The sequence below is a fragment of the Ranitomeya imitator genome, chromosome 3 (genome assembly GCF_032444005.1).
Source record: "Ranitomeya imitator isolate aRanImi1 chromosome 3, aRanImi1.pri, whole genome shotgun sequence".
NCBI classification, from domain to species: domain Eukaryota; kingdom Metazoa; phylum Chordata; class Amphibia; order Anura; family Dendrobatidae; genus Ranitomeya; species Ranitomeya imitator.
Genome location: NC_091284.1, coordinates 264,252,447 through 264,261,865, shown reverse-complemented (window position 1 = coordinate 264,261,865; position 9,419 = coordinate 264,252,447). Strand labels below are relative to the sequence as shown.

The 9,419-nt window shown below is 38.5% G+C and overlaps 1 protein-coding gene across 8 annotated transcripts in view; it reads right to left on the bottom strand.

Moving 5' to 3' along the window:
- Positions 1–3,609: 3,609 nt before the first annotated feature.
- Positions 3,610–9,419, bottom strand: part of CUEDC1 (CUE domain containing 1) — a 227,995-nt gene continuing 222,185 nt past the window's right edge. For all 8 annotated transcript variants that reach the window (XM_069756438.1, XM_069756431.1, XM_069756432.1 and 5 more), the window contains one exon: positions 3,610–6,923. In XM_069756438.1, coding sequence (XP_069612539.1) covers positions 6,917–6,923 — 7 coding nt within the window. In that variant the 3' untranslated portion in view covers positions 3,610–6,916. The remainder of the gene's footprint in view (positions 6,924–9,419) is intronic.

Here is a 9,419-nt window from a genome sequence, read left to right as displayed (position 1 = left end):
ACAAATTGTATAGTGGAATTTCTCTGCTTTCCTTGTGAAATTGCAAAATTTGGGGCTAAATTAACATTTTTGTGGTAAAAATGTGATTTTTTATTTTCACTGCTCAACATTATTAACTTTTGTGAAGCACCTGGGGGTTCAAGGTGCTCACCACACATCTATGTAAGTTCCCTGAGGGTCTAGTTTCCAGAATGTTGTCACTTGGGGGGGTTTCCACTGTTTAGCCACATCAGGGGGCTCTCCAAACGCGACATGGCGACCACTAATTTTAGCAATCAAAAAGTTAGATGGCGCTCTTTCTGTTCCGAGCCCTGTTGTGCACCCAAACAATAGTTTTACCCCACGTATGGACTATCGGCGTGCTCAGGAGAAATTATATAACAAATTTTGGTGTTTATTTTTAACTGTTACCTTTGTGAAAATAAAAAAATTGTGGTCTAAAATTAAATTTTTGTGAAAAAAATTTAAATGTTCATTTTTTTCTTTCATAGTCTATTTATTCCTGTGAAGCACCTGAAGGGTTAATAAACTTCTTGAATGTGGTTTTGAGCACCTTGAAGGGTGCAGTTTTTGGAAAGGTGTCACTTTTGGGTATTTTCTATCATATAGACCTTTCAAAGTCACTTCAAATGTGATGCGGTCCCTAAAAAAATGGTTATGTAAATTGTATTGTAAAAATTAGAAATTTATGGTCAACTTTTAACCCTTATGACTTCCTAACAAAAAAAATTATGCTTCAGAAATTGTGCTGATGTAAAGTAGACATGTGGGCAATGTTACTAATTAAATATTTTGTGTGGCGTTACTCACTGATTTAAGGGCATAAAAATTAAAAGTTTGAAAATTGCAAAATGTTCAAAATTTTCACCAAATGTTCGATTTTTTTCACAAATAAATGCAAATCATATCGAAGAAATTTTACCACTATCATGAAGTACATTATGTTAAAAAAAAACATTCTCAGAATCAGTGGGATCTGTTGAAGGATTCCAGAGTTATAACCAGATAAAGTGACACTGGTCAGAATTATAAAATTTGGCCTGGTCATGAAGGTGAAAAACAGATTCAGGGGTGAAGGGGTTAATCTTGGAATCTGGTAAATGAGCCAGCATATTTTCTCTTCTGATCTGTAATATGGCTACTTTTGCCTATAAAGAAAGCCTAAAAATTGTTGGTACCCAGTTTATAGAACAGTTTAAATCAACTGACAGAAAAAGGACAGCAATATAAATATCAGATTTTATTAAAGTATGTTTTATACATTAAAACACAACATTAGGGTAGCGCAGCATTTCATCACAATATGTAAATTGCAACAGTTTGAGTCATACTTCAAGATAAGGGTGTCACAATATTACAACCAAAGCATGAAGTCCATATACCAACTACTATGGACCTCATTAATAACTTGTATGGATAGCACTAATGAGCTCCATAGCATCTTATGGGATTTCATTTTAAAGGGAACCTGTCACCTGAATTGGCGGGATCGGTTTTCGGTCATATGGGCGGAGTTTTCAGGTGTTTGATTCACCCTTTCCTTACCCGCTGGCTGCATGCTGGCCGCAATATTGGATTGGCAAGCCTTGCGCAGGCATGCACTACGGAGGACAGAGAATGAACTTCAATCCAATATTGAAGACACAAAAGAGAATAGTAAAACCAAAAACACTCAGTTTGAAAAAATGTTGCAGTAATCCGCAAGTGCTAGTAAAAGATGTAAAAAACAGGGTATTTGGTTGATACGTTTTTTGCAAAAAATGTATACTAAGCTGCTCTACCAATCTTCACGGTATACCCTTATCAGAGCAGTCCTAACTAATGTACGCAATCCCTATCTGATGTATTTAAAAACCTGATCATCTGTATATAACCTGTGTGAACAGGGTTCAGAGAGGAAAAATCCATGTGTGCATACAGGGTAGAACAGCTTTTGTGCAGATAGCCCAAGAGGAGTGGTGGAACTCCCCAGTCTTGTAGACACAAGAGAACAATTATGGAAACAGGAACACATGGGCTACTTGCACAGTGAACAAGTCTGTATGCTCTGATAAGGGTATACCGTGAAGATTGGTAGAGCAGCTTAGTATACATTTTTTGCAAAAAACGTATCAACCAAATACCCTGTTTTTTACATCTTTTACTAGCACTTGCGGATTACTGCAACATTTTTTCAAACTGAGTGTTTTTGGTTTTACTATTCTCTTTTGTGTCTTCAGGTTTCTTGGTGGTGTGTGAACATGATCATACAGACTTGTTCACTGTGCAAGTAGCCCATGTGTTCCTGTTTCAATCCAATATTGCGGCCAGCATGCAGCCAGCGGGTAAGGAAAGGGTGAATCAAACACCTGAAAACTCCGCCCATATGACCGAAAATCGGTCCCGCCAAATTCAGGTGACAGTTTCCCTTTAAAGAAGTTGTTCACACTCATATTTTGAAGAGACGAACTGTGAATAAAGATGCATTGCTCTATAGTCTGTAATTTTTAAGATGGGAAAAATATGAAGAAGAAAACTGAGAATTGCCAGAAAAAGTTATAATATGACAGCATTAAATAATTCACTTATAGTTGTTAAAGATAAAATATAGCAATTATATTTAATCAAAATATCTACATTCTCACAGAAACGTAATTTCCTCATTTTTGTAAATGTAACATTTTCTAAAGACCCGCTAAACTAAAAATATAAACTGCTTCATACAAAAGAGTCACAAGTAACATGGTCAAATAAATATTTCTGCGGGTGGCTTTATTGTTGGATAAATATAACATTGTTAAAGCAGAGAAAAATTGAATATATCATATATACAGGTTTATAATAAAAAAAACTACAATCAAATAAGAGGTTTATTCATTTGCAGGATATTAATGCATGTGTCAGGGTGCAATTCATAATTAGTCCAACTCATATTAAAGGTAGTAATAGTCCTTTCAAAGCGTTGTATAATACTGTATCATAATGTAGAAATGATCTTACAATTCACATGGCAAACTCATCACTTCTGAAGAAGTCTTCTTAACTTCTCTTAGAGAACATTCAGTATCTTAAATCGTACCTATTATTATAAATTGTTTTGCCTAAAACAGTATTTACATGTGAATAATAAAACAATGTAACAGAAGTGGCATTTTTTAACCTCCCATGAGAATATAATCCCCTCAGTGCAACGGCTCCTCTGTGTTTCTCACGTCACCGGCGCCGTGCTCTCATTTTTCTGGCATGCGCCGTGCGCGTTGCCCTGGAACTCATATCAGCTGATGTACTGATATCATGCCTGAATGTAGCGGAGGCCCGAGATCCTGCCCCGCACTGTGTTATGATTCATTCACACTGCAGGGCTGGGAATCTGGCGCATGCACAGTTAGTCTCTGCGGCTGTCCCCATCTCCCTCCGCCTCTTTCCTCCAGCGTTATACGACTCGTCTGCAGCTTTTGATCACTCTGACGCTGCAGACGAGTCATATAACGCTGGAAGAAAGAGGCAGAGGGAGATGGGGACAGCCGCAGAGACTACCTGCGCATGCGCCAGATTCCCAGCCCTGCAGTGTGAATAAATCATAACACACTGCGAGGCGGGATCTCAGGCCTCCGCTACACGCAGGCGCGATATCATTACATCAGCTGATGTGAGTGAGTTCCAGGGCAGCGCGCACGGCGCATGCCCAGACAATGAGAGCACAGCGCAGGTGCCAGTGACGTGAGGAAACACAGAGGAGTCGGCGCCAGGTGCACTGAGGGGATGATTGACGGCTGGGAGACGGTTGAGTCAGGGGAAAAAAACGTACCCCTGGACTCAATACAGGTATGGCGTGCAATTTATAAATGTGAATATTTTAGAGTTATTAGGGAGCAATAACATAAGAGCCACCTTCACAGAATGCAGCCTTAGTGCTGCAGAAGGTGGCTCTTTCACCTTAATAGGCCCTGGGGGATGACAGGTTCCCTTTAAATAGTAAAAGCTAGACACTAGACAGGGAGCAAGTGGATGAATATTCAGTATTTCTCACTGAGCAAATTAGTGAACCTCTGCATGCTGTAAAACAAGAGAGGACAGCACATAGGAGTCATCTGACTGGCTCGGAGAACAAAGCATAGCTTTTACACCTAAAAAAGATCACATCCACAAATCAGATAAACCAACAGAAGAAAGGAAAAAACACGCATATATGCAGTTTTGTGAAATTTTAGGCTTGCTTATATAGACGTATAATTTCTGAAATCGGGCATCCCCCATGAGCAACATTTATCACTAATCTACAAAATACCTGACAAATGTTAGATCAAAGTGACCTCATTGATCACTAGGACAGAAGTGTCCTTGAGGTCGTTTGTTCCCCTCCCAGATATGGTCGCTACGCTACCCCATAAAAACTTGCATTCTGTGATAAAGCATGTTTATTTTACTTCATACAACTCTATCACAGTTATAGAGACAGCAGGGCACTCTCACTGTATAGATGGTAAATGATAGATTGTGGAAACGTCTAGGTTTTCGGTAATGATAAATACTGTATATTTCAACTTACAATACTATCTGAACCTTTAAAACAAATTGTATCTCACCACATATGAACAAAGCACCAACATCATAGCTAACCAATAAATTGCGTCATACTTGAAAAATATTTAAATTGCAATGTCATAACAAATTGTATATAGATTTTTAATGAGCATTTATACTTGATATTCACTTCTACATATTTTTGACATGACATCAACTATTGTGTGTTCATATCCAAAGTTGACAAACTGTGATGAATAGTTAGAACCAAGTCTTTTTAGATCGATTCCACTGAAAATTCATTCATGAAAAACACTGATATACCAGCAAATATTTCAGATTCGGGCTAGAAAAGGATTGCTAACAAGTAATACTTGCAATCAAAAAAGGTTTTAAAGTAGATCATGAATATACAAAATTACTTCACTTCTCACCCACAAATTTGGATTTGCTGTTAAAGTCTTATGACACTTGCTGGCTTTTATTTTACGGATTATATCAAATATCATTTTAGACAAAAATGTAAAATTACAGTATTTGCTTATTTTAGCCTAAACTGGTCCATTATAGTGTGAAGGATTATTCTAAAGGATTATTCTACCAAAAGTTAAAAAAGCATAATTTCTAAAATCAAATGATGTATAACAGAATAATTACATATTGGTAGGTAAGTTGCTGACTATATTATAATTCCATTTATAATACCAGACATGGGAACATAATATACTTAAATAGACCACGATTCCCGGGAGCTACATTCATTTGAATATGAACTGCCGAGGAGTGAACATCAAAATGGAAAAAAACGAGCTCAGAGCTGTCATCAAATACCTCTGCTTGAAAAAAATGACTACCAAAGACATACACAGCGACTTGGTGGAAACATTGGGGGACTCTTCTCCTCCATATTCCACAGTTGCACGCTGGGCCAAGGAATTTAAGCTGGGAAGAACATCGACGGAAAATGAACATCGTGAAGGATGCCCATTCACGTCCCTCAATGAAGAAAACGTGAAAAAAGTTGAAGAAGTTGTATTGGCAGATCGAAGAGTGACTATCAGGCATGTAGCTGAGGTCACAGGGATCTCATATGGCAGTATTCAAAGAATCCTTGCAAAAGAATTGCATATGAGAAAGGTCTCCGCGCGTTGGGTGCCAAAAATGTTAACCGACGAACAAAAGAAGAAACGAGTTGACATTTCAATAGCAAATCTCGAAAAGTTCCAAGCAGACAAGGAAAATTTGTCACGTTTTTTGACCATGGACGAGACCTGGATCCACCACTTTGATCCCGAAACTAAACAACAATTGATGACATGGAAATGAGCCGACGAACCGACGCCGAAGAAATTCAAAGTGTCAAGCTCAGCAGGGAAGGTTATAGCGTCCGTTTATTGGGACGCTGAAGGAATTATTATGGTGGACTATTTGGAGAAGGGAGAAGGGAGCCACTATTACGGGCTCCTACTACGCAGAACAAATAAGAAAATTGCGGGAGGCTATCAAGGAGAAAAGGCGCGGCAAACTGCGGGCTGGAGTGTTGTTTCACCAAGATAACGCGCCGCCTCACAAAGCTGCTGTTGCCATGGCTACCATTCAAGAAGCGGGCTTTGAACTGGTGGAACACCCCACCTATTCACCAGATCTAGCCCCCAGTGACTTCTTTCTCTTTCCTCGGCTCAAGGAACACCTCCGGGGCAAGAAATTTGACGACAATAGCGACGTGATAACCGCTGTTGGGGATTTTTTTGAGGGTCAAGATCAAGAATTTTTTTCGAAGGGAATTCTAAGTTTATAAAAGAGATGGACTAAATGTATAGACTTGTTAGGTGACTATGTAGAAAAATAAATTTATTTTTTGACTATATTCATTGTGTTTAGTATTGATTATCATTACTTTTGGATCGCCCCTCGTATGTAGCGCATTTTAGTCTTGTGAGAGCCATAGAAAAACTTGTTTGTTAGCCAACGCAGTTTCAGTGGGCAGTTATTACTGTTCACCAACCCAATAGGAGTGATGTAGATTGCTTACAATGGCTTCTTTAGGGTAGTTTTATTGCACATAAAATATTAAAATGAATGATAGTAAGCATACATGGATTTGAAATATGTGTTGTGCTGTTAAACAGAATCTACAGTAATGGATATTTAGAAGAATAGAAGAAAAAAAATACACGTCTATGTAATAAGTACCATTTTAAAACACAACTAATTTTAAAGCCGCATGGTTACTAAAGAATCTCTGAGATTTGACTACTGTCATCCAATAGTAAAATATGTTATTAAAAAATTGTGCCATATACATATATAGTCATCTACAAGGAATGGACTGCACTGCAATAGATAACCAAACACAACATTTTTCATCATCTTCTTATCAGCAACCGGGTCCATGCAGGATTTTTGACTAGTTTTATGATCTAGAATAACAAAAGAAGAATATTAATACATATTTATAAATTTATTAAATTTAAATAATAAAAGACATAGAATATACAGTATTTATCTATCTATCCTAAGGTGGCCCCAGTCAGCTCTCCTGATAATAATATAATCTTTATTTATATAGCGCTAATATATTCCACAGTGCTTTACAATTCAACAGTTCATAGACAAGTCATAAGTAACAACGCTAAATATAATACAATAATTAAGGAGTTTGTATGTTCTCCCCGTATTTGCGTGGGTTTCCTCACACAATCCAAAAGACATACTGATAGAGAATTTAGATTGTGAGCCCCAATGGGGACAGCGATGATAATGTCTATAAAGCAAAGTAGAATTAATAGCGCTACATAAGTAACAAATAAAATAAATAATTGTATTTCTCATAAAATAACAATAATAGATAATCTTTTTCAGAACTAATTGTGCTATTTCTTTACTGGAAATATACGGTAAGTTGACTACTGGACATTATAGCACTGATTGCACAATTTCAGAATGTTCAGGCACACACACTGTTTAGAAGGGTAATATTAACAACTAATATAGTCAATATATTCACATACCCGGGATTGCACAGGAATAACACAGCGCAGAGTCTTATGAAAAAAGTTGTAAGAATTTTAAATTTCTAGAGGTATTTTCTGCACCTTTATAACTTTGCCCTTGTTCTCGCAGGAAAACTTTTCTGCATCTCAAATAAAGGAGCATATCATGCAGTCATGGCTGAAAGTGTTGGCACCCTTGAAATTGTTCCAGAATATGAAGTATTTCTCACAGAAAATTATTGCAATTATACGTCTTGTTATACACATGTTTATATTTCTTTTGCATGTATTGGAACAACCCATCCCCCAGCCTCCCCAAAAAATGGGAAAAAAAACAAAATGGACATCATTTCACACAAAATCCCCAAAATTGTCACGAAAAAAAATTGTTGGCACCCTCAACTTAATATTTGGTTGCAGATCCCTTGAAAGACCCAATAGGATAAAACATAACCTTTACTTTTTATATTAAAAAAGTGGACAAAACAGTACAACATATACACAAAGTGCTCACGCCGAAAACCGTGCTCATATTAAAAAACTGGTTTGATCTCACCAATTATGGACGATGGGAACCCAAACAGATGCAAGAGGGTCCCAGGGAGGGTCCAGTAGTTGTGGGGTAATGAAGGAACGGGGGATTTCTGTCCTATATCCCCTGTCGTGCCCCAGCAATGACTCCTGTCCTAACAAGGACAGGCCCAAATAGGCCCCACTATGGACACCCCTCCACCGTGTAAGATGTGATATAGCGCCTCCCATCTTACATCCCAGCTATATCACATCTTACACGGTGGAGGGGTGTCCATAGTGGGGCCTATTTGGGCATGTCCTTGTTAGGACAATATAAAGGTTATGTTTTATCCTATTGGGTCTTGCTCTTCTAGCTGTTTTTCTGTCATTTACCCTAAGAGTAGTGCAACGGTTGGGTATTTCTAGCCGCAGCTGTTTTATTGCAGATCCCTTGGAATAAATAACTGCAATCGCTTCCTATATCAAAAAGCTTCTTACACCTCTCAAATGGAATTTAGGATCAGTCTTCTTTTCCAAACCTATCCAGGTCTCTCATATCTGAAATATAAATTTAAAAGCACCATGCCAATTCTGAAAAAAAAAAAACAACAACAAAAAAAACACTTTATGGGGGGGTGTTGTGTCTCCCGGCCAGAGCACAATAGCTCCTTGTTTTTCTATGAGGCTGCCATGCTAGGGTCAGGAAACCCAAGACCGATCTATGTATTGCAGTCTGAGATTGGATATCTGCATGACCAGCGGCGTAATGACTGCGGTCGTTGCTGCGACCGTGCTCGGCGGGTCATATGGGCCTGCCTATGCTAGCAGAAACTTCAACTAGATGTGCGGCGCAGAGACACATTGGGTCCGTGCGCCACAATGCACGCTGGCGGCCAATCAGTGCATTGCGGCAATCAGTCATACTTTATGGATAACTATGGGGTGCAGTATACTTTATGGATGACTATGAGCAGCATTATATTTTATGGATGACTATAGGGTGCATTATAATTTATGGATGGCTATAGGGTGCATTCAAGAAGTATCGCTTCTCCTTGCGGAGAGTGACATGATAAGCATGTAAAGGTGAGGAGACTTAAGGCCGCAATGCTCCTCTGGGAAATATGCAAATTGTCTCTTCAAAGAGGAAGAGGACTAGAACTTTAGTGCCACCTATTGGAAGTAGCAATCCCAACAGTCAATGTCAACCCTTTAACGAGCCTTGTCACATGACTTAGGATAATAGCCAAACCAGAATCTCAATTTGCAGACACTGTGTTTTGGGGTACTGCCCCTCATCAGTGCAAAATGGAGAACTGGTTTGACTGATTGAGAGGGGTCTGACCGGGATCCAAGAAGTATCGTTTCTCCTTGCGGAGAGTGACATGATAAGCATGTCGGGGTAAGGAG